General features: G+C 40.4%; 1 protein-coding gene across 4 annotated transcripts in view; it reads left to right on the top strand.

Annotated features, from left to right (window-relative positions):
• The first annotated feature begins 19,663 nt into the window (after positions 1-19,663).
• The window catches only part of Prp4k (pre-mRNA processing factor kinase PRP4K), a 35,044-nt gene continuing 29,431 nt past the window's right edge, over positions 19,664-25,276 (top strand). For all 4 annotated transcript variants that reach the window (XR_016539333.1, XR_016539332.1, XR_016539331.1 and 1 more), the window contains exon 1: positions 19,664-19,912. Coding sequence is in view for 1 of the 4 variants with exons in the window: in XM_090356399.1 (XP_090212525.1) it covers positions 19,872-19,912 (41 nt within the window). In the remaining 3 variants the exon portion in view is untranslated. The remainder of the gene's footprint in view (positions 19,913-25,276) is intronic.

Here is a 25,276-nt window from a genome sequence, read left to right as displayed (position 1 = left end):
ACCTATGACTGGCTGAGACTGAGCTGTGTTTTACAAGAATTTATTTTTAAATTAGCTACGTCTGTTTAATAAGTTACAATTTTCTACACAGAGGTGGCCCTGAGCCAATTGAATCACTGAAATCTGGAAATGCATATAGGTCAATAAACTTAACATGTTAGACAATCTCCTATCACAAATATGTGGGAGGAACTATTTAAAATGAAAAGACCATTATTTTGGCTCAAGGTTTGAGAGGTTCTAGCTCACGATCACTTTCTTACTGAGCCAGTGGTGGGGCAGAACATTATGATTGTGGGAACATATACAGGAGAAGGCTGTTCACTTCATGGTAGACAGGAAGCTGAGAATGAAAGACAGGCTGGGAGGAAGGTGCATCTTTCCAGGGCCTACCCCTGTAACCCACAAATATATTTATATAGATAGATAGATAGATATAGATATGTATATATATATATATTTGGTCACATAGGCATGATACTGTATGCTCCTTTTTTAATGAGAGAAATACGTATACTCCTTTTTTAATGAGAGAAATGGCTTTACTGGTTAATGGGATAAATCAACTGAGGTCTAATCTGGCCTAATCCAAAAGCACAGTTTAGAGATGCCTAAGGGAATGAATTACATGGTTTTTTTCGATCTTCATTATTGGGGTTTTGGATATAGGGCTTCACACTTACTAGTAGGTGTTCTAGCACCTGAGACATGCCTTCATTAAAAGTGTAAGCCAGAAGCTTACTCCAACTACTCAGAAGGCTAATATCTGAGGATCAAGATTTGAAGCACCAGCCTAAGCAGAAAAGTCCCAAAGAGTCTATCTCCAATTAGCTATCAAATATACTTAAGTGGAGGCCTGGCTCAAGTGATAGGGTAAAAATGCTGAGAGAGGGCATTAGGCACCTAATTCAAGGAGAGAGAGAGAGAGAGAGAGAGAGAGAGAGAGAGAGAGAGAGAGAGAGAGAGAGAGAGAGAGAGAGAGGGCAAATTAAAAAAGAAAAAAAGTTCTTTTAGTTGCAATATTTCCATCATATGCTGCAGGTTCACTTGTCAACACACCAGTCACAAAGCAACCATTCTCCTTATTTCAATAAAACTTGGCCTTTGTGGACATAGCTAGTAAATTAATTAGGAAGCCTACAGAGTGGGAGAAGATCTTCACCAACCAAACAACGGACAAAGGCCTCATATCTAAAATATATCAACAACTCAAAAAATTGAATCACTCCAAAACTAATCTCCAAAGTAATAACCATCCCATTAAAAAATGGGCCAAAGACTTAAAGAGAGTCTTCTCTGATGAAGAAACAAAAATGGCCTATAGACACATGAAGAAATGCTCAACATCTCTGGTCATAAAAGAAATGCAAATCAAAACAACTCTAAGATTCCACCTCACTCCAGTTAGAATGGCCAGGATCAGGAAAACGAATAATAACAGATGCTGGAGGGGATGTGGCCAGGAGGGATCACTACTACACTGTTGGTGGGAGTGCAAACTCGTTCAACCACTATGGAAAGCAGTGTGGCAGTGCCTCAAAAGGCTAAACATAGAACTCCTCTATGACCCAGCAATTCCACTACTTGGCATTTACCCAACCATCCAGAAACAAGGGCATACTAAATACACTAGCACAACAATGTTCATTGCAGCACTATTCACCATAGCAAAGATATGGAACCAACCTAGATGTCCCTCAGTTGATGAGTGGATCAACAAGTTGTGGTATTTGTACACAATGGAATTCTATGCTGCTGTCAGAAAGAATGACATCGCCCCATTTGTTAGGAAATGGAAAGACTTAGAAAAAATCATATTAAGTGAAGTAAGCCAGACTCAAAGGAACTTAGGCTCAATGGTTTCCCTCATTCGTCATAATCAGTAGAAACCTTGGGCTCTACTAGCAGAGATCTGCAATAGAGCAAAATCTTGATACATAAGGCCATATAGTATGAAGCTAATTGAAAGGACCTCCAGGATATTGAAACAAAAGCCATATAACGAATGATTGTTGTCCTTAATGCACTATGTCGTCTCTCATCTCCTTTGCTGTCCCTTGGTTATCTCATATTGGTATAGTATCTCACTTTGTTATCTGATATATTGAATTTATTTGTATCTGGTTATTTGAAATTTGATAGGGAAGGGGGGAAAACCAAGACGGGTGTGGGTGTGGGGGGGGGTAATGGGTACCAAGACATGTGAAAGGGTATCAATGTATGTGAATTAATGCACCTTCTATCTAGCAAATATCATGTAACCCTTTTACTAATTATAAAAAACCAAAACTTGGCCTTTGTAACAGTTTGATGTATTTAAAATTCATCTACACAGGGGCTAGGAGTTTGGCCTAGTTGTAGAGTACTTGCCTAGCATTCAGGATGCTCTGGGTTCAATTCCTCGGTACTGAATACACTGAAAAAAGCTAGAAGTGGTGCTGTGGCTCAAGTGGTAGAGCACTGGCCTTGAAGAAAGCCCGAAGACAGGGCTCAAGCCCCTAAGTTCAAGCCCCAGGACTGGCAAAAAAAAAATTAATTTACATAGCTGGACCTGGTGGCTCATGCCTGTAATCCTAGCTACTCAGGAGGCTGAGAGTTCAAAGCCAACCTGGGCACTAGTCTGTGAGACACTTATCTCCAATTAACCACTAGAAAACAAGAAGTGGTGCTGTGACTCAAGAGGTAGAGCAGTAGCCTTGTACTAAAGATCTCAGGGATAGTGTCCAGGCCCAGAGTTCAAGTCCCACAACACAACAACAACAAAAAATCATCTACTGCCTCCTGATTTAAGAAGGCACCTTCCCTGTAGATTGAATATTTTCAGTTCTTAACCCCAACCCCCTCTTTATGGTATTGGGGATTGTATCCAGGGATTCATGCATGCAAGGCAAGTGCTTTACTACTTGAGTCACACTCCCAGTGCTTTTGTTTGTATTTTGGTTTGAGGTAGTGTCATTAACCTTGCCAGGGCTGGCATGAAAGTCTCGGTCCTCCTGCCTCTGCCTCCCAAGTCTTACCACATGAAGCATGCAAGCCAGACAGAACTAAAAAATAAGGTTTAACATCTTTCTGATAAATTTTGACTCAGAAAAAAAATGTCCACTGTACCTTTTTTTAAAATCACATCGCATTCTATGAATCCACAAATTCAGCTGCCTTCTCATCTTCCCTATTGTTTCACCACACAACGGGGAGGCCACCTGAGTACTCTCTGGAGGGGCTCATGTACAGAGGTTTAGGTCATGTCTTCCCTGTCTTCGAGGGGCCATAGTTTTGATCTACTGACCTTGAACTACTACCAGCAGTCCTAAGACTTATGCCTGACGGGGTTTCTTTACCAGTTGTACCATAGCCATCTTGCACTAAGAGACAGGAGTCAACACATCGGTGCTCAGTTGGACAGCCATCTGAAAGGGTGAAGTTACCCACAGAAAAGACAAAATGGGAAGCACAGCATGGAACAGAACGCAGAAATCATGTGTAGTCAGTGTGAGAATTGCCTTAGAAGGCTCAGTGTTGATATTCAATCTTCGCTGGAAATGCACCTTGAGCATACCTGTGAATGACAAGGAAAGTCTCCTGAGTATTGCTTTTGGGGTCTTGTGTTGGGGGATTTTGATTATACTAATTAACAAGCTTCCCCTGTGATGACTTTTCCTTTTTGGTCCAATTTGCAATTCAGCTGCATAGTCTTCGGTGTTGTGGATGCCTAGCAGTTCGTGCTCGCAGTACTCTTATAAGGAAGTACCAGTCACAGGCTGGAGGCATGAAATTTAGTGTGGCTTCCAAAGCAATTTTTCTTTTCATGTATTGTACCTCTAAATTCATCCTACAGACCATTTACATAACATACGCTATTTCTGGTTCAATGTTCCAGACCAGCCTTTTATTCTTAATCTTAAAAATAAGCATTGAGGTGAATAAATGAATAAAAATGTGACTTGCCACTCAGCTTCATACACAGGCAGACACAAAAGACATCTGTGTTATAGTAATCTAGGAATCACATTACTCCACTCTTTTTTTTTAAAGGACAGTTAAAGGAATGGTGTAACCATGGAAATTTCCACTCCTTCCAAAAACACAAATTTTAAACAAAACCTCAAGCCCTAGAAATACACAGGAAACCAGGGGCCCTGGCCTTCCAAGAGAGAACTCAGCATCACCATGACACAGAAGAGCTAACAAAAAAATTCCTTTCCAAAACAGAAAGAAAAGTGCCACAAAGACAGGGGCCTTTTACTACCACCCCAGGCAAGATGCCTTTACTCTGCAGAATAAAATACTTGTCAGCAAATAAAAAAAATCAGCTACCTCCAAAATTTTGTTAAGAACTATGTTTCAGTGGCTAGACTCTGTCGCTTTCTGTAGATAATTGTGGTAAATATGTAAATTCTAAAGGAAAGCTGGATACTCCTTATGTACCAGCTTAAATAAACTGGTAGATCAAGGGTGCACATGGACATTCCTTGGTTTTACAGTTAACAGGAAACAACTAAACTTTGGAGAAATTCTTACAAAAACAACAAAATCTATTGTCAGACTCCAGCAACACTGAAGTTAAACTAAATATTGCACACCTATCCTATGCTAAACCCCTGCCAAGTGCTAAACAAAGAGCTGCCAATGAAAATAGAAAAGATCTCTGAATTTAGACCTGACATCAAATTTGTTGACCAATGGTTAAATAAAAGTGACCAAAATATGTCACTTGAGTTATAACTAAATGCCGGAAAGAGGGAATCATGTATGGAAGTGAAGGAAGAGAGTTGTAGGCAGAGGAACAACAAATAACATGGTTTTGAGATGAGAATAAGCTCAGAGAATAACAGTTTATAAAAAGTAGCGCGCATCACAGACACACAAAGGCAACAGATATTGTTGATGAGCTGCAAAGATTACAAAATTACTGAGGAAAAGAACCTGCTATTGTTATCACTATTTCCTATTTATATAGATCTGCTTCAATAAACTAATAATACAAACTTGCACACATAAAGAGGTGTTTTAGAATACAAAGAGATAACTATTCCAGCCTGGCATGGTGGCACATGTAATACCAGGATAGCTAGGGAGGCAAAAGCACAAGAATCAAGAGCTCACAGTTAATCTATGCTACACAGTGAGACCCTGACTCCAAATAGGTAAGACATATCAATGATTTAAAAAAATACAGATTGATGGATGATAGATAAATATAACTTTTACAATTGAGATGTCAATGTATTTGTAACAGTTGATGTCTTTTCATGGATTTGTTCTTTTGGAGCCTGAAGTAGCAAAGAAAATTGTAATGATGTCTTTCTTTCCTTCCTTTCTAGATTCTAGTATTGAGAAATAATCTAATGAGAAATTATCTCTCTACAATTCCCATCAACAGCCAACACTAAGTGAATTTTAAGTAGAATTGCTGGATCATAAGGGAGCTCCAGGGGCCGGGAGTTTGGCCTAGTGGTTAAAGTGCTTGCCTAGCATGCATGAAGACCCGGGTTCGATTCCTTGGTACCACATACATAGAAAAAAGCCGGAAGTGGTGCTGAGGCTCAAGTGGTAGAGCTCTAGCCTTGAGAAAGTCCAAGAACAGTGCTCAGGCCCTGAGCTCAAGCCCAGGACTGGCAAAAAAAAAAAAGAGGCTTCATGAAGCAAGCCTGTTTTAAAAAAAAAAATAAGGGAGCTCCATGTTATTGGTCACTCATCTTCAACAACTCATCAAAAAATTATACACTATGATCAAACAGGATTTATCACAGGGATGCAGAGCTGGTTCAATATACTCAAGTCAATTAATATAATTCATCCCATCAACAAGAGCAAGGACAAGAATCACATGATTGTCTCAATAGATGCAGAAAAGGCATTTGACAAGATCCAATACCCCTTTATGCTAAAAGCTCTGGAGAGCTTTCTTTTTATTATAATTAATAGAAGGGTTACATTATATTCACCAGACAGAAGGTGCATTACTTCACAAACATTGATACCCTTTCTCATGTCTTGGTCTCCATTTCCCTCCACCTACCCCTGCCCGTCATCTTGCTTTCCCCCCTTCCCTACCCTATTTCAAACAACCAAAAAGCATATATACAATATATCAGATAACAAGGTGAAATATTGTAACAATATGAGATAACCAAGGAACAGCAAAAGAGATGAGAGATAACATAGTACATTAAGGACAACAATCACTCATTATATGGCTTTTGTTTTTATATCCTGGAGGTCCTTTCATTTAGTGTCACAATATATGGCCTTATGTATCTAGGTTTTGCTCTATTGTAGGAGAGCCCAAGGTTTCTACTGATTGTGACAAATAAGGGAAACCATTGAGCCTATGTTCCTTTGAGTCTGGCTTATTTCACTTAATATGATATTTTCTAAGTCTTTCCATTTCCTTAAAAATGGGGCGATATCATTCTTTCTGACAGCAGCATAGAATTCCATGGTGTATAAATACCACATCTTGTTGATCCACTCATCAACTGAGGGGCATCTGGGTTGGTTTCATGTCTTTGCTATGGTAAATAGTGCTGCAATGAACATCGAACATCGTTGTGCTAGTGACTTTAGTATGTCTGTTTCTGGACAATTGGGTAAATGCCAAGTAGTGGAATACATGCACACAAATTTATTGCTTACGTACAACAAAAAAGTTAAAAAAAAAACTTTAAGAAACTCAGATATTTGTCTACCAACAGAATGGAAAACGAATTCTGGCACAATGAAATAATATCCAAAGATTGTATGCAGTCTTAAAGGTTACATTCTTGTGTGTGTGTGTGTGTGTGTGTGTGTGTGTGTGTGTGTGTGTGTGTGTGTGTGCGTGTGTGTGTGTGTGTGTGTGTGTGTGTTTCTGCTCTTGGGGCTTGAACTCAACAGCTTGGGCACTGTCCTTGAGCTCTTTTACTCAAGGTCAACACTCTACCACTTAAGCCATAGTTCCACTTCTGGCTTTTTGGTTATTCATAGATTTTCCTTCCCCAGGCTGGCTTTGAACTGTAATACTCTGATTTCAGCCTCCTGGGTAGCTATGATTACAGGTGTAAGCAATTGGAGCTTAGCTATGATTCTTTAAAAAAAAATAGAATTCAGAGCCAGGCGGGTGGCTTAGCATGCATGAAGCCCTGGGTTTGATTTCTCAGTACCACATACACAGATAAAGCCGGAAGTAGTGCTGTTGCTCAAGTGGTAGAGTGCTAACCTTGAGAAAGCTCAAGGGCAGTACCCAAGCCCAGAGTTCAAGACCCAGGACTGGCAAAAAAAAAAAAAAAAGAATTAGATGGGAGTGAGGGAAGGGATGACACTGTCCAAAAAAATGTATTCATCACCTGACTTATGTAACTATATATATATATATAACCTTTATGACAATTTTTAAAACTTAAAAAAAATAAAATTAGAAATAATATTTTCAGAAAAAAATAGACATGTAAATCAAAGGAATGATGGCAAGGAAAAAAAGATACAAAATACCCCAAGCAGCAGACTGAGGACTCTGTAACACAGCTGTAGATGGTTAATATCAACATCTTGACTAGATGGCAGTTTCATGGACTCTTAGTATTAAAAGTGAGGAAAATGTAAATAAGGCCTTACCTATGAACTGTCAGTGAGAAAATCCTATGATTCATCTAACTGTATATCACTTGAGGTATATCTTTACAAAGGCACAAATAAAACAAAAATTAACAAACGTCAAACTAAAATTTTATGTCTTGAACTACAGGTATACCACCAGGGAGGAACAGAAAAATAAGTCAATTAAATATTCTGAGAGTCGCAAGAGATTAGGCACTAATGAATTCTCACTATTGGCAATGAGGTACATTTCAAATGTAAAAAAAGCTTAAAAGAACTGTAATCAAAGCTTTATAGGCTAAAGGAAGAAAATAATCGAGAGTTTAACAAACAACCAGTATCAGAAATAAGGAAAAACATCAACTCTGACCATAAAAATTTTCAGAACTATAATAAATGAGCTCAATCTTTCAAATGTTATTACATTCCCTTAGAAAATTTAAAAGGTGACTAAATTGAAATATGCCATTTTAGTAAATGATTTAATAGTGTTTATATGCATTTAATTAGCTTTACTAATTATATGAATAGATCATGAGCGGCCACAGAGTGAACATAAAGACCTATTTTTTCACCAGACCCTAAATAGGACTTTCTTTAAACAGCATCCATCCTAGACTGGGGGGGACCAGGTTTATTTCTACCTTCTTTTGTTTTTAGAGACTTCACAGTACAGAATTCTAGTTTATTAAAACAATGTGATAGTAAGCACTATTACTTTCCCCCATTTTTATCTCCTCCCCCACCCCCTGTCATGGGGCTGGGACTATCTCTGAGCTTCTTTTTTTTGTTTTTGCTCAAGACTAGCACTCTACCACTTGAGCCACAGCATAATTTCTGGTTTTATCTATTTATGTGGTACTGAGGAAGCTAACCCAGGGCTTTGTGCATGCTAGGCAAGCACTCTACCACTAAGCCACATTTCCAGTCACATTTTCAATACATGAGGAAATAAGGCTTGGAAAGATTAGTCTTTCCAGAATTAAGGTAGTAAATGATGCTTCCAGGACTCAAATACCGGCTTACTACTGAGTGCTGACATTCCAACCTCACTCAGTCTATCACTAATATGCAGCAAAAAAAACTGTATTAGACAACATAGGACAATCTAGAAATGAAGTAAACAGATAATCATGTCCTCTATTTCCCCTTTCTCTTAGATTTCCATGAAGTTTACAATATGGATGAATCTTTGCGATTAGATTACATGGTATGAGCAACATGTACTTTGCTGCCCTCTTATGGTAGATATACCTAGATACACAACACTCACATGCCCTATTTCATATGTTCTGAGCTTTACATAATACATGATTTCCTAGAAGAATAAAATAGGCATATAACAGACTTACAATGAGTGTTTGTAGAACTGAACTGTAAGCCCTACTAAATCTTTAACAAGTACTAAGAATTTTCTTTTGATGAGAATCCAATGGTTTTGTATTTAAATGATTTGCCCTTCAGTCTTTTCAGTATTCATTCATAGTATTCTACCTAGTGGTAGAGTGCTTGCCTAGCATGCACAAAGCTCTGGGTTTGATTCCTCAGTACCACATACACAGAAGCGGTGCTGTGGCTAGTAGTGCACTAGCCTTGAGAAAGCCCAAGAGCAGTGCATAGTCCCTGAGTTCAAGCCTCAGGACTGGCAAAAAAAAAAATCTGATTTCATCATATAGCCAAGTCACATGAAAGTATAAATGGAAAATATAACCTCCTTCAATTTTCCATTCAACCACTTGTTTCAAGCATCTTTTTTTAAATGCTGAAATGGAAGAAATAGTGGAGAGATTTAAGTTTCTTGCAATTTCCTGCTCTTTAGTTTTTCTCTACTATATTGCTTCTTGGGGAAGACTAAGTGACTTGAAGGATTAAAAGTAAAGGTCTATAATAGACATGCTTAATCAATTCTCAGAAAAATCCAGGAAGAACAAGAAAAATTGAACTTTAAATGTTTCTATCCTACCTACTTCAGTTTAGACAAAGCTGTTAACACTAAAGCCTATATATTTTTTTCTTTTTTTGCCAGTCCTGGGGCTTGAACTCAGGCCTAGGCACTGTCCTTGAGCTTTCTCAAGGTAGTTCTCTACCACTTGAGCCACAGCACCACTTTCGGCTTTTGTGTATGTGGTTCTGAGGAATCAAACCAGGGTCTTCGTGAATGCTAGGTGAGCACTCTACCACTAGGCCATACTCCTGGCCCTAAAGCCTATAATCTCAAGAATCCTGTTATGGGCAGATTTTTAAAAATTATGAAAATTCCAATGTAATATTCACAGAAATTTATATAACATATGATCATATAAATTGATGCTTATTGAAATGAACTCATGAAATGGAAGCAAAAGGTTTTTTATTGTACTGTTTCTGGTTCTTTTTTTTTAAAAATTCCTTTCTTCTTTCATTTTTCCTTTGCTTTGTTGCTTCCTATCTGACCTTTTATTTCTGTACCATCTGTCTTGCATATAAGTTTATCTGATTTGGGGAAGGGAAGGAGAAGCTTGGAAATGGTAGGGCAAAGGCTGAACCAACTCATCAGTGAAACACACTACACACTATGTTGAAATAAACTATACAACTTGGGGAGGAGGGAAATCAGGAGAGAAACCTGAGAGAGGATGAAGGACTGAGTGATACTGTTCAAAAGAAGATGTACCTGGCTTATTTACATAAGTAACCCCTTTGTGCATCACCTTTCTTCTTTTTTTACCAGTCCTGGGGCTTGAACTCAGGGCCTCGGTGCTGTCCCTAAGCCTCTTTGTGCTCAAAGCTAGCACTCTACCTGTACATCACCTTTAAAGTAAAAAAAAAAAACCTATATGTTACATAAAAATAAAAATAACAAAACTATATGTAACATAAAAGATCCTAACAAAAAGTACAATGCTGTAGGCATCAGAATACGTGACTTCAAAGTGTACTAGAGTCATGGTAACAAAAACAGCATACTGGCACAAAAACAGATATGGAGACAAACATAATAGAATAAAAGAACCTGACATAGTTCTTGACCAAAAAATATAATTTTGGACAAAAGAGCTAAAATACACCAGAAAGAAAAGGCAGTCTAGAACCAAACATAGTGGCGCATGCCCACAATCCTAGCTACTTAGGAGGCTGAAATCTGAGGATCAAGGTTCAAAGCCAGCCTGGGCACAAAAGAACCCGAGACTCCAATTAACCTCTAGAACATGGGAAGTAGGGCTTGGCTCAGGAGTAGGGTGGTAACCTTGAGCTGATGAACTCAGGGACTGCCAAGGCCAAGTTCAAGACCCATGACCCACAAAAAATAAAAATAAAAAAGAAAGAAAGAGAGGGGGTGAGGGAAAAAGAAATGCAGTCTCTTCAACAAATGTTACTGGGAAAACTGGTTATATACATATATGACTGAAATTAGACTTTATCACTAACATACATACATACATACACATACATATACACACATTGAGAACACAATTATGGTCTTCCTTTAATTAAAAAAAAGTAGTAAGGGAGTAGTTAAAGGATTATAATAAAGTGGGTAAACTTAAAGTACTCTATGAGCATGAAATTATCACAAGGAAATCTCCTTGGCATTATCGATGTATGCCAATAAAGCCCATAAACTTAGGTACTCAAAATATTGAGTGGTTTTATGGTTAAACAGACAGAATAACTGACTCACTAACTCAGGGATGAGTCCGCGTCCCTGGGTGGTCTTAAATAGGTAACTTCTCCTTGGAATTTGGCCTCATCTGGCGGGAAGTACTAGGGAGACTATGTATACACTAAGATTAGTGCTGTGTACTGTTCCTAGATATTGGGTAGATAGTATATCATTCCTCCATATTGACTAGTTACTGCAATTTTTTAATGTTGCTGGCATATTCACCCCAAATGTTTCCTGAAATTCCCCAATTCTATTACAACATCTATTCCTAGTTTTTCAAGGGATTTGCTATTTCCCCCTTATTTTTACTGATAATACACTAGGTTCATGCTTCGCCTTCCTACATTCTCTCATAAGCTCATGAAGATTCCAAGTTCATCAGTAGATTAATCCCGACAAGACCATAATTTGATGGGAAGTGAAAGAAATTTAGTTGGTGAGACTGGGTTCTTAGGGTCCTACCTTTGAGAGCTATGTCTTGTCCCCAGACCTTTCCTGCCTTTCCCCTTACTGGATACAATGAGGTAAGCAGCTTTGTTCAGCCTCATGTTCTCTGCTGTGATGCTGTCTTCTCACAGAAATGGAGATGCTAAGTAACTGTTTTGAAATTCCTAAAACTTTATCCAAAATAAATGTTCCCTCAAGTTGACTTTCTGGGGTTATTTGTCACAGAGAGAGAAAGCTTAGTAGTAGCACAATGACAAGCCCATAAGGTTTTATTTAGGAAATCAGGATGCTTTATGGAAGTTATAGTAAAGATAGTTCCCACTTTATTTATCAAGACAAGATGGTAGCCTACCATTGGAAGAAGTGTTCTCTGTGGAATTGAGATTTAAGATTAGAATAAGTTGAAGTCAATATTAAAAAGAGAGAGCGAGAGAAATCCAAACAGCAGAAAAAGCACAAACCTAAGCCTTAAGGAAGAAAAGGGCAAGATCAGTGTTAGGATTCACGTGTGCTCACATCAAGGTATAAAGATGAGGGCTGTGAGTGTAGCCTAGCAAAAGAGTGCTCGCCTAGTATACACAAAACCCTGCATCCAATTCCTGTGTACCACATATTCACAAAAGCCACAAGTGGCGCTGTGGCAGAGCATTAGCCTTGAGCAAAAAGTGTCCAAGGACAGTGCCCAGGCCATGAATTCAAGCCCCAGGACTGGCAAAAAAAAAAAAAAAAATAGAAAGATTGGATTGAAAACAAGCTGGGCTTAACTCATTAAGTCTGATTATAGGTCATGTTAAGAAGCTGCACTTTATTTCAAGTCACACATTTCAAGTGCTATAGTCCCATTAAGTTATTTTAAGCTTAAAAATGACATAATCTCATCATGCTTTTAAAAGATTGCTCCAGTTTCTGGTGGAAGAGTTTAGAATATGGCCAAGGCAGAAGCAGAGCCGAAAAAGACATCTGCAAGATTTCAACAAGATAGAAGTAGTGACAACGGAATTAGAAAAAGAAAAAAAAAAGATAAACAGAATATCCTTACATCCAGCCCTAAAATAGGTCATTTTGCCATTTATGACAACATTCATAGCAGGTATGGATTCCTATCCAGAAGACATTAGGCTAAGTGAAATAAGTCAGGCACAGAAAGGGAAATATCATTTATATGTGGAATATTACAAGAAAAAAAAGTGGAACTCACAGAAGCAGAATAGAATGATGGATATAGGTATAGAGGTGGGGGTAAAAAGCAGATAAGCAGGACAAAAGGTACAAAGTTGCAGTTATAAAAAGCCAAGCAGGGCTGGGTATATGGCTTAGGCAAAGTGGTTGCCTAGCATGTTTGAAGCTCTGGGTTTGATTCCTTGGTACCACATCAACAGAAAAAGCTGGAAGTGACACTGTGGCTCAGGTGGGAGAAGGCAAGCCTTGAGCACAGAGAGGCTCAGGGACAGTGCCCAAACACTGAGTTCGAGCCCCAGGCAGGAATGGTAAAATAAATAAATAAATGCCAAGCACCAATGTACCAGTGTCTTACACTTGTAATTCTAACTATTCGGTAAGCTGAGATCAAAGCAAGTCCTGGTAGACATATTTGAGAGACTCTTATCTCCAATTAACCAGCAAAAAGCCAGAAGGAAAGCAATGGCTCAAGTAATAGAGTATCAGCCTTGAGCCAAAACCTGGGCCACACACAAAAAAGCAGTCTTGAATCCTAAATATAACTACAATGAATAACTGTAATTAGTGCAATGCATTTTGCAATATCTTACAAATGTAAATTGCAATGCTGGCAATTTGCTAACTTTTTTTTCACATACACACTCACAAAGACAAAGTAAATCCCTCTGTATAATCCTTGAAGCTAAAAAAGAGAAAGGAAAGGGAAAAAGACAGAAGAGAAGCAAGGAAACAGTGAGGTCATATATATTTTAATTAGTTACATTAAAGCTATTATTTTGCACTAATATTAAAACAGATATTAAAACTTCATGGGCTCAGGCTGGGAGTTTGGCCTAGTGGTAGAGTGCTTATCTAGCATGCATGAGGACCCGGGTTTGAGTCCTTGGTACCACATACATAGAAAAAAAGTCAGAAATGGTGCTGTGGCTCAAGTGGTAGAGCGCTAGCCTTGAGAAATGCCAAGTACAGTGCTCAGGCCCTGAGCTCAAGCCCAGGACTGGCAAAAAAAACTTTATGGTCTGTAGGTATGGTCCAAGTGCCAAAGGACCTATGAAGCAAGCTCATGTTACTGAGTTTAAATGAGATAGATATTATATACTGTATATTATATATAAATATTTCACATTACACATTTTAGATTGATATAGTTCTTGTCAATTATTAATCAATATGGTTATGGAATAAAAATCTGGTGGTGGTCATATGAATTCATTAAAAAAATCATGTAAGTGCCAGGCACTGGTGACTCAGCCTATAATCCTAGCTACTCAGGAGGCTGAGATCTGAGGCTCTTGTTTCAAAGCCAGCCCAGGCACAAAAGTCCATAAGACTCTTATCTCCAATTAATCACCAAAAAAACTGGAAGTGGTGCTGTGGCTCAATGTGGTAGAGTGATAGCCTTGAGCTGAAGAGCTCATGAAGAGTGCCCAGGTCCCACAACAGACACACACTCCTCAAAAAAATTCACTGAAGTGTTATACTTAAGTGGCACAATTTTATGTAAATCATATCTCAGTAAAGATTTTTATTTGTTTGTTTTGTGGCAGTCCTGGGGCTTGAACTCAGAGTCTGGGTACTGTCCCTGAATTTCTTTTACTCAAGGCTCCATCATTTAAGCCACAGCACCACTTCCAGCTTTTTCAGTTTTTGTGCTACTGAGGAATTGAACTCAGGGATTCATGCATGCTAGGCAAGCACTCTCTCACTAAGCAACACTCTCAGCCCCATAAAGTTGCTTTTTAAATAAGCACTTTCAACCCAAACTATTTTATAACACAGTATGCATAGGATTACTGTTTAGCCTATAACAGAGAAATGTACCAAACAGTGATAGAACAAAAAAAGATGGAGGAACAAACCTACAGAAAGCTACAAGAACTACTTCAGGTGGAGCCTTCACTCAGACCTGAAGACCTGAAATGACATGTATTTTAATAAAAGCTACCAAAACGTAGTTGATATCCTTTGTTCTTTCTTTGTGCCTAGCACCAGGGGCTTGTGCCTATAATCCTAGCTACTCAGGTGGCTGAGCCTCAAGCCCTGGCAGATAAATCCAAGTCTCATTTTCAACTAACCATCAAAAAAATGGAAGAGGAGATGTGTCTCAAGTGATGAGTACCAGTACTAGACCCTGAGTTTAAGTACCAGATATACACATACAAAAAGACAAATAATTATAATAAATGTATGGGTGAGTAACATTTATGACACAGAGAATAAGGCAACAGAATAAAACTATTGAATTCACGTTTCTACAGCTCACTGAAATTAACTTGTATAAATCTGAAGCTGATAAGTTTATATGTATATGGTAAGCTGAAGCAACCAATATGGAAAAAGATTTTGGAGTGTCTGATCTCTGCTTGCTAGGCAGATGCCCTCCCTACCACTTGAGCCATGTCCCTAGTCTTAGGAAAACAATTTTTAAGTGAAAAAAAATGTAACTAAACAACTTAATCCAGATGCTGTGACACATGCCTGTAATCTCAAGTATTTGGAAATCAGAAATTGGGAGAATTGGTTTTCTGCCAGCCTGGGCAGTATTAACAAATAAACACCTTAACAAATAAGCCAGACGTGTTTAATGTCATATACTTCTCAAGAGTCATGATAGGAGGTCCCAGGCCAGCCTGGCCAAAAGGAAAGGTCCTATCTAAAAAATAACTAGGCTGGGGGCAGTGGCTCACACCTGTAATCCCAGATACTCAGTAGGCTGAGATCTGAGGATCAAGGTTCAAAGCCAGCCCAGGGAACTAAAGAATGTGAGATGCTTATCTTCAATTAGCCAGTAGAAAACTGGGAATGGGGCTGTGGCTCAAGGGTAGCCTTGAACTGAAGAGCTCAAGGATAGCACCCAGGCCCAGAGTCCAAGCCCCATGACACTAAAAAAACCCCAAAACAAACAAACAAACAAAATAAAACCCTAGAAATGGTAGAGAGGTGATTGTACATAGGAAGTACTGTATATATGTGAACTTGTTAAAATGTAACCTCCTGTACAAATGATTTAAAAATGGAAATCATTATAAATTAAAGAACTAAAGCAAAAAAGTCTGGGAGTGCCTCAAGTAACCGCATAGCATTGGCCCAGCAAGCACAAGGCCCAGAGTTCAAACCCTAGTACCACCTCCCAAATCAGAGGAAGGTGGAGAGAGACACAGAAATCAAATGCTATATTAGAAAATAGTCATTGTAGCTGGGGGAGGTGGCTGACACCGGTAATCCTAGCTACTCAGGAGGCTGAGATCTGAGGATCACGGTTCAAAGCCAGCCCCAGCAGTAAAGAACATGAGACTCTTCAATTAACCACTAGAAAATCGGGAAGTGGGGCTGTGGCCCAGGAGTAGGGTGGTAGCCTTGAGCTGAAGAGCTCAGGGACAATCCCAGAAAAAGGATATAAAGGACAGGAAACATCATAAGACATAGAAAATATATGACAGCAAATTTAATCCAAGTATATAAGTCCAATTGGAAGTGTGATTAAACAAATCAAAATACCAAGATTGTCACAGTATATTAAGAAAAAGTAGAATGTGGGCCAGGAGTTTGGCCTAGTGGTTAAAGTGTTTGCCTAGCATGCATGAAGACCAGGGTTCAATTCCTCGGTTCCACATACATAGAAAAAAGCTGGAAGTGGTGCTGAGGCTCAAGTGGTAGAGCTCTAGCCTTGAGAAAGTCCAAGGACAGTGCTCAGGCCCTGAGCTCAAGCCCAGGCCTGGCAAAAAAAAAAAAAAGAAAAAAAAAGAAAAAGAAAAAGAAAAAGTAGAATGTGTAAAGGAGAAACAATGTACAGATAATGTGAAAATCAACTACCAGAAGGTGGAATGGCTAAGCTAATGCCACACAAAATAAGACTGTAAAATACAAACTGTCACTAGAGAAGCACAAATATTTTAGGATAAAAACCAAGAGGCTAATCATTAGGAAACTTCATAGTATTTGATCAGCATATGTGTAACCTAGTAATACAGAACCAAAACATTGTGTATTTAGTTGTAAGAGAAGGACAAGTTGTAAAAATAGGCGAGGGCTGTAAGGCCCGATTTTCAACACCTACTGAGAATGGAGAACTTTCAGCTTTCCCCCCCACCTAAAATCTGCTCCTCATTTAGTTCCTCACTGTGAGTTAGTACATGCATCCATTCAATTGCTCAGGCCAAAAACTGTTCAGTGTTTTCTCTGAAGCCCACATTTAATAAATCAGTGAATTCTATAATCTATAATCTCTCTATTCAAAACATATTATTTCACATGGGAAGAAAAAGCCAAAGAAGCCAACGTTTAATGTGACTCAGTGTAGGTAAAGGAGGAATTTTTTTTTTTGGCTTCCGCTATGTATTGTCCCGTTTTTCATAAACATACCTTTAGTGCTTCAAAACACACCCCAAGCAAAACGAAACACACACACACACACACACACACACACACACACCAACACCAACAAAACAAACAAAAAAAAAATCGTTAAGATAAGCCAGGCACAGTGATCTAGACCTATGATCCCATGACTCAGGAGCAGAGAGGGAGGACAGCAAAGGGAAAGCAGCCTGGCTTACCTAGAGTGTTTTCCTTTGGGGGGGTTACTGAGGTTTCAAGTCAGAGCTTTGCACTTTGCTGAGAGTGTTTTGTAATAAAGAAAAAAAAAAACAAGTTTTGTTGCCTTCCCAAATAGTTCCAAATTCCTTATCTAGATCTCAATAGATCATCAAGTGCCATCTAAGTTTTAGTAATCGACATTTTTTTTAGTTGCTATGTGGTATTTACATAGGGGTTCTTTAAAGAACTTCTTGGTTCTAGGAAACTTCTGTTTGTAGCCTGTAAAAACAAGCCTCCCCCCCTCCCAAAGGCTAACACCGGATTGATGTAGTAGAGAAGATCAAAGTCAATCCGTCCACCAGAGGAATACAGGTGTGATACTTGTAACTATCTATTCATCTATAGAATACGTATCCTGCAACTGTACTGAAGAGGAAACAAAGATGGGTGGAATGCACGCTTGTCCCCTACACCTCATCTGCAGGCGTGTCAACTTCTCGAGGGTGGATCAGCCCGGGGCGGGACGCCAGGCCTGGGAATCCTCGTGAACGTTAGCCTTGATGCCCGGTGATCGGGGGCTGTGGATCCGCGGCGGACGCCGGGCTCCCCGGTGACCGGGGGCTGTGGACCCGCGGCGGGCGCCGGCCCCGCCGGGTCTGTCACGGAGCAGCTTCACCACCGGGAGAAGCTGAGGGTGACGACCCCAGGGTTCCTGGGCCGGCGGGCCTGCTCTGGAAAATGCCTCACTGGAAGAATGGCAGCAACGGCGCTGACGCCAGGAGGTGGCAGACCCAAGCTGAGATCACCAGCGGCCCCCACGGCTTCCCGGCCGAGCCAGCGGCGCAGAGTACGCAGGCGCCGGCCGGGCCGCCCGCCTCCCGGAGCCGCTCTGCCGCCCGACCGTCCTGGCCTCTCCTGTCCGCCGTTAACGGCGCTTTCTTGCTCCGGAAGCCTTCCAGCCAAGAAGCCCGTGCAAGGATGAAATGTTGGGCTGAAGCCTCTCGCTTTTATGGTTTTTTTTTTTTTTTTCGGTATGTAAGGTGATTGATACTTGCTTTAGGTTTAACTCGGCCTTTACAAAAATGCGAAATCTGCAGCAGAACGTTGTTTTGGTTGTTCATGAAACATTCCTTCACTATTGGAACTGAAATGGAGTCATTTTTGTTTCGTTTTGGCTGGTTATGTATGGCTTTTGAACGCAGGGCCTCAATACTGTCCCTGAGCTTTTGTGCCTACCACTGGAGCCACAGCTCCACTTCGTGTGTGCGTCCTCTACTGGCTTCGATCAGCCTCCGAGCCAACAGCACCCAGCTCAATAAACCTTTTTATTTTTGGTGGGGCTTGGGGCTTGGGCTCTGGGCCTGGGCGTTGTCCCTGAGCTCTTCAGCTCCAGGGTACCGCCCTACCCCTTGAGCCACAGCCCCACTTCCCGTTTTCTAGTGATTAGTGCCCAGGCTGGCTTTGGACCGCGATCCTCAGATCTCAGCCTCCTGAGTAGCTAGCAGCCACCGCGCCCCGGCTTCGATAAACCAAGGTTAAAGTAAAATTTTACCGGCATAATTTCCCTGAGCTTTTACTTTTATTTTGTGTGTGTGTGTATGGGGGAGGGGGGGTCATGGGACGTGAACTCTGGTCCTGGGGGCTCAAGTCTACAGCCCTATCCCTGAGCCACAGCCCCATTGCCCATTTTCTAGTGATTAATTGGAGATAAAGAGTTCTTTAGTGCTGGGGCTGGCTCTGAACTGCGATCCTCAGATCTCAGCCTCCAGAGTAGCTAGGATTGCAGGAGTGAGCCACCGCGCCCGGCTTCCCTAAGCTTCTACTATACTCCTTTAGGAATGGTCTTTGCACGCTGAACTTCAGCGTGGCACCGAACAGGAACCACTGAAGCACCTACTCCACTTTCTCACAATCACAATGCACAATTTCTACATAAATAAAGCACATTACGAAAGTTACACACGACAAAAGTCCACCAGAGGGCCCTGGGAAGTAAAAGTGGTTGAGAGAATTAAGACAGGTCTATAACCTCTACCCATTAGCAAGAAAGAGAGAAAATAAATTCTTAAACAACTTTTAAGCCCCACAGCGAACTAACTTTCGGAGCTCATATAGGATATCAACACCCCTCTCCTTTTACTCCTCCTAACACGAATTTAATGGAATAAAGTAGCCAATTCCTTCCTACATTGACCAGTTCTTCAGCTCCACAAAAATCCCCGCCCTTAATCCAATCAAGCACCGCCCCACGCCACCCTGGATATGACGTCATTACGCCACGCATCCCGCCTCCGGATGTAGAGTTTCATATCCGGATTGTTAGCGCGGACGCAGATCCCAGCTTTTCTCTCCGCGCTTTGCACATGCGCTGCGGGTTTTTCCTTCTTCCACTTCCACCGTGCTTCACCGTCCAGGGAGCCGCCGTCACCGCCGTCGCCGCCGCCGCCGCCGCCGCCGTCGCCGCCGCGGAGGAGTCGGGAAGTTCAAGATGGCCGCTGCGGAGACTCAGGCGCTTCGAGAGCTGCCAGAGTAAGTAGTACCTGTCATTGGGCCGGAGGCCGGGGCCCTGGGGACGCTCGAATGAGAGACGGCGGAGACCCGCACCGACGGGCGGGAAAGTTCAGGCCTAACGGCCAGAGCCAAACTTTGCGTTTCCCCACTGCGTTAGTTACACTGCGGGGCGGAAGGCGTGGAGCGCCCGAGGGCGGCCTGAGGAGCTGGGATAGCCCAGAGGCCGCGGCCGCCTTCGTCCCAACAGCGGCCGCGGCCTGCCGCGCGTCGTTGCCCCGGGAGGCGGAGTCGCGAGCGGCCTCTACAGGTCCAGGGCGCGTGGCGCCTTGCGCGGCTCCGGTCGCGCCCTCCCACCCCTCCCTCAGGGACGCCGCGCCGGCATCGCTGTGAGAAACCTGAGGGGCAGTGGCCGCGGACGGGGATAAACCCCACCTTCCTGACTCAGACAGTCCTCCTGATTGTCCTGCTGGCCACGGGTTGCAGCTTTAGGACCCTCGAGTCAGAAGAGATCTCTTTGACCGTCCCCGAACTAATGTATAGCCAACGAGATTCCTCTCTCCCTCGCAATACACTTGATACCCTCCCACCCATGCAAACTTGCAGCAAAACGAGGTAGAGTCCTTCGTTTAGAGTCCTGGCAATTTTTATTTATTTTTTTATTTTTTAATTTCAGCCAGCCTTTCTTTGGGGGGACGAGTGGGAAAAGTAGTTTAAAAAAAAATCACTAGCTACTTCCAAAGCAAATCACTTTGTAATTAAACGAAGAGAGGAATCCTTGAGGCCGGGTGAGCACTTAGCTCTCTGTAAGCAAAGACTAGCAGTATTTCAGTTCTCTTATTTTGCGAGGTACACTTGAACAAGAGAATGGCGTTTAAAACGGTTTTCTTTTTGCATTTGCACCATCTGATTTCTTTCCGGACACCTTAGGAAAGAGGCAGGCCAGCTAACTTGTGACAAACTAGGAGGAAGCTTGGCCATGAAGCAGACTGATTGATATTTCATTGTGCTGCATCAACTTCTGGACTCCTTCCTCACTCATTTGTTTGACCCAGCTAGTTGGTTTTTTTTTTTTTTAAGTCATTAGTGCGGGTATTTGAAAATTGCATTATTATTTTCACAATCTGAATTAGCAGAAATACAAATTCCAAATGTTTAACTAGGCTTGTTTTGCTGGCTCTCAGAAAAGTCACCGTGTGGCACTTTTTATGCCAATATAGTACAGATATTATTTTGTCTGAATTTCTAGTAGTTTGAAAAGTTATTGGCATTAAGGTATCAATTTGTGTGATTTTATGGAAAATTTATATTCATTTTGAGGAGTGGGTCAACTGCATTTCATTTACATATACCAATATACTACATGTAATTATAAATATTTATATGGGCCTTTACTGTGTGACTGCCTTTGATTTCCTCCTCATTCACTCACTGGTTTAAGTGGAATTTGCCCTGTTTTCATGAATTTGAAAATAGTTAACAGACGATAACAGTTTGATATGTAAACATCAACTGACAGAAGTGATGGTCCAAATTGTGTCTAATCATTCTTTATAGGATACTGAGTAGTTACTAGTGTGTATGGAATCTATCCAGATGGTATATGGAAAACAGTTTAAAGGCTTTTTAATGTAGTAGCTTTTACATTTATTAGCTTCTTCCATTGAGCTTCTTCAAAACTATGTGCAAGTTCACATCATTGGACAAGTATGAACTCAGTTCTTGTAACAATCCTTTATTTCTTTATTGCTAGTCCTTGGGCTTGAATAGGGCCTGGATCTGCCTTGAGCTTTCTCAAGGCTGGGGGCTCTACCACTTGAGCAACAGCACCACTTCTGGTTTTTGTATGTAGTACTAAGGAACTGAACCCAGGGCTTCATGCATGCTAGGCAAGCACTCCACCACTAGGCCACACTCCAGGCCCTTGTAACAACCTTTTACTGATAGTGTTATCTTTCCTATTTTTACAAATAATGATAACCAAAGCACAGGAAAATTAAGTAGTTTGCTCAAGGACACACTCAAATGATAATTCTTTAAACCTCAGGGGTCTGGGTCTAGTGCTCTGTACCTATGGCAGTGTCTGGCCTTCTACTACATTGTAGTTCCTTTTTCTATTGCCTTTAAGGCTTGAAATCCTCTTTTTCTTGTGATATTGGGGGTGGAACTCAGCCTCACACGTGTTAAGCATAAATTACCACAAAGCTACACCTCCACCTAAATGTCCATCCATTGTCTTTGTGTTTGGGACAAAGTTTCATTTTGTAGACATAATGTGGCTTTGAACTTGGGACCCTCCTTCTGATTTGCCTCCCGGATTAGAAGTGTAGATGTCAGAGATTGTTTTTGGATGTGATACTGCTTTAAAAAAAAAAAATGTCCGTCTAGCTTAAAAACTTAAAATTTGGGCATTCATGTTCAAATTTAATCATTTCTGTGTTTCCAAAGAACCGATTGTATGCTTGCCAAATAAATTCATTAAGGCTCCTCAATGAACTGAATGTGATGTCTTATAAGGAAGAGGAAGCTAAAATAACATTCATGATTCATCACTTTTTATTAGAGGTGTGACACAACTTCATACCTTTGTTTAATTGGTAAAAGTTAGCAAAACAGATCATTAAATACTCATTATCTGTACTTACAAATCAGCTTTGTTTCTAAATGATTTTGTTCAAAGGATGTTACCCAGCTCAATAGATATTTGTTTTTTCAATATATTGTAGACAGGTTGGTATACACATCCACTTACTAAATCTGTTAAATTGTAAAATTGCAAATAAAGTACAATTTTATGTGTAATGGGATTTATATGTTTAATACCTCTATAGTCAGTATAGACTATTTGATATCATCAGTTTTATTTAACAATCAACTTTTTCCTAAAGTATTATAATGAAAAAGTTGTGGGTAATGAACCTAATTTAGCAGATCTTTTAGTTGTTTTTAAAAGAAATCTAAGTAGTTGTATAGAGTGGTGGTTTCAATTTAACATGGCAATTTATAAGTACAGTGCAACTTTATCAATGCTACTACCCCTTCCATAATCCCTCTATCTGTCCCAACCTCACCCATATCCTCAACTCATTCAGTTCCATTTTCATATGAATATGTTGAATACTATGACTGTATTTTCCTACCATTCCTCTTGTGTATGTGTCTGTGTCTGTGTCTGTGCCTATGATAGAGCCCAGGGCCTGGCCCCTCCTAGGCATGCTCTCTGCCTCTGCACTATACCCCCAAACCAGACTATAATTTTTGTTGTGTGTAAAATTTGTTTTGAGAGATCATTGGAAGAGTATGTACTGGAACTTACTCAGGGCCTCAAACTGGTCTGGTTTGTTAACAGCTGGCCTTCTCCCGTTCCAGCCACTCTACTAACTGGCCTTTTGCCAGCTAATTGGCGATAGTCTTACCTGCGGGGATTAGTTCCAAAACTAGATCTTACAGGTCTTAGTCTCCTGAATAGCTAGGGTTAGAAATGTGAGCCATGGTGTTATAGATCTTGATATCCAAAAGCTTTAGCAGTTCTCCTTGCATCTTTGTGGGGATTTTTAAAGAGTTTTGAAGTGAACTGTAAACTGTGTGGAAATCATTTAGAAAAGGTATGTCCCCCCCACCCCCCTTTGGGAAGAGGTAGTTTCAGGCTGGTAGTTCGTAGTTGTAATACTAGCTACTCAGGAGACTGAGATCTGAGCAGCACAATTTGAAGCCAGCCTGGACAGGTATGATTGAATTCTACTCTTGAGCATAATAGTTCAGGGAAGCACCTAGACCCTGAGTTCAAGACCTAGGACAGGCAACAAAAAACAAATCATTTCTTGTATCGTACAATAGATTAAACAAGTATACTCTAATATGTGCACTCTGTAAGATACTAGATAGAACTGAGCAAAAGCACAATCTTCTTACCCTTCGGGAACTGTAGTAGTAAAAACCCACTTTAGTGAGTGATGTTTTTAAGTTATTTTGTTACTGTTAATTGTAATAAGTAACTCACTGAAATAATTCACTGCTAGGAGCTAGATGAATTTTTTGGTCGTAGGGATAAACTAATGACCTTCATAAATAATTCTATTCTCACAGTTCTCAGACTATGATAGAGGCAAAAAGGAATTATGTTAGATGGGTGGTGATTATTCTGAAGAAAAAGTTAAGCATAGGAGCGTATTGCAATTAATTTGTGGTCAAGTGAATTGACTAAGGAAACATTTGAGGAAAGAATCTGAGTGAGACCAAAGGGGCAAGCAGTAAAGAGTAAACATGTGGGTAGAAGTCCTGAAGGAGGAACAGTAAGTACAAAGACTGGGAGGCTACCTATCCAAGGAAGACATTGTGGTAGAGCAGTGAGCGTAGATGGAGAGTACAGAACCAGCTAAACCATTTTAGCTTTTACTCTGAATAAGGTAGTAAGAAATAAACAAGGTTCATGAGCAATAGTGACACAATCTCAAATGTATAATCCAGTGCAGAGGTATAGAGCTTTTGACTGATGAGGAATAAAGTTTGTCATGTGTTAAGTCTTAGGCAGGCTCCTTTGAACTCACTCTTACCTGTCACATGCACTTAATGTGAACTCATCAAATTGTCACCAGAAACTTGTTATTTATTTCCTTAGTTTTTACAGATGAAGAAAACTAGGCATAGAGTAGCATTTTGAACCAGATAATTTGTATCTCCAAAGTCCAAAAAACATTCTCAGTAAACACACTTGTCAGCTCCACAGAGGTTTTGTGAATAAGTATATTTACCCAGTAATCTGTACAATAATAACAGCTTACTTTGGGAGGGTCACTAAGTCCATGCTTAAGCACTGTTAGTAAGCATTTAACTTCTGGTAACCTGTGTAAGCTTCACCTTTTCAGGTAGATACTGTTATTTTTTTCCTCTAAGATGGAATATACCCATGGATCAAGAAATCCTACACTTGTCAAAGCCTCACAAATAAGGATTAGAAACAAGATTTCTAACTCAGGTAGTCTGGCTCTAGAGACTGGCCTTTTCACTTTATTTTCCTTTATCTTAAGGAGAGTTGTAGGTAGTTAATTTCAAACTAAAGTATTAGAATTTTGTACTTTGACAACTTAGATTGTGTGTGTGTGTGTGTGTGTGTGTGTGTGTGTGTGTGTGTGTGTGTGTGTGTATCATTTTGAGGGGGAAAAATGTAATCCAGAGAATACTATATTTATCCTATGGCTTCTTTTCTATGGGAGAAGTTGGCCTAGACTAAAGCCTCTCAGAGACTAAAGCCACTCACCAGAGATTACAGCTTCCTCTGCACATCTCTTCTTCCTTTCCATACCCCACTTTATCAGAAATGAAGGTTAGCAGAATCAGATTTCTGTGTTTGGTGACATGCAGTGGCTGTGTGTTCTCTCTTTCCCA

The sequence above is a fragment of the Megascapheus bottae genome, chromosome 22, assembly GCF_031878675.1.
Source record: "Megascapheus bottae isolate mThoBot1 chromosome 22, mThoBot2.hap1, whole genome shotgun sequence".
Lineage (NCBI taxonomy): Eukaryota > Metazoa > Chordata > Mammalia > Rodentia > Geomyidae > Megascapheus > Megascapheus bottae.
This window is presented reverse-complemented; position numbering and strand designations above follow the sequence as displayed.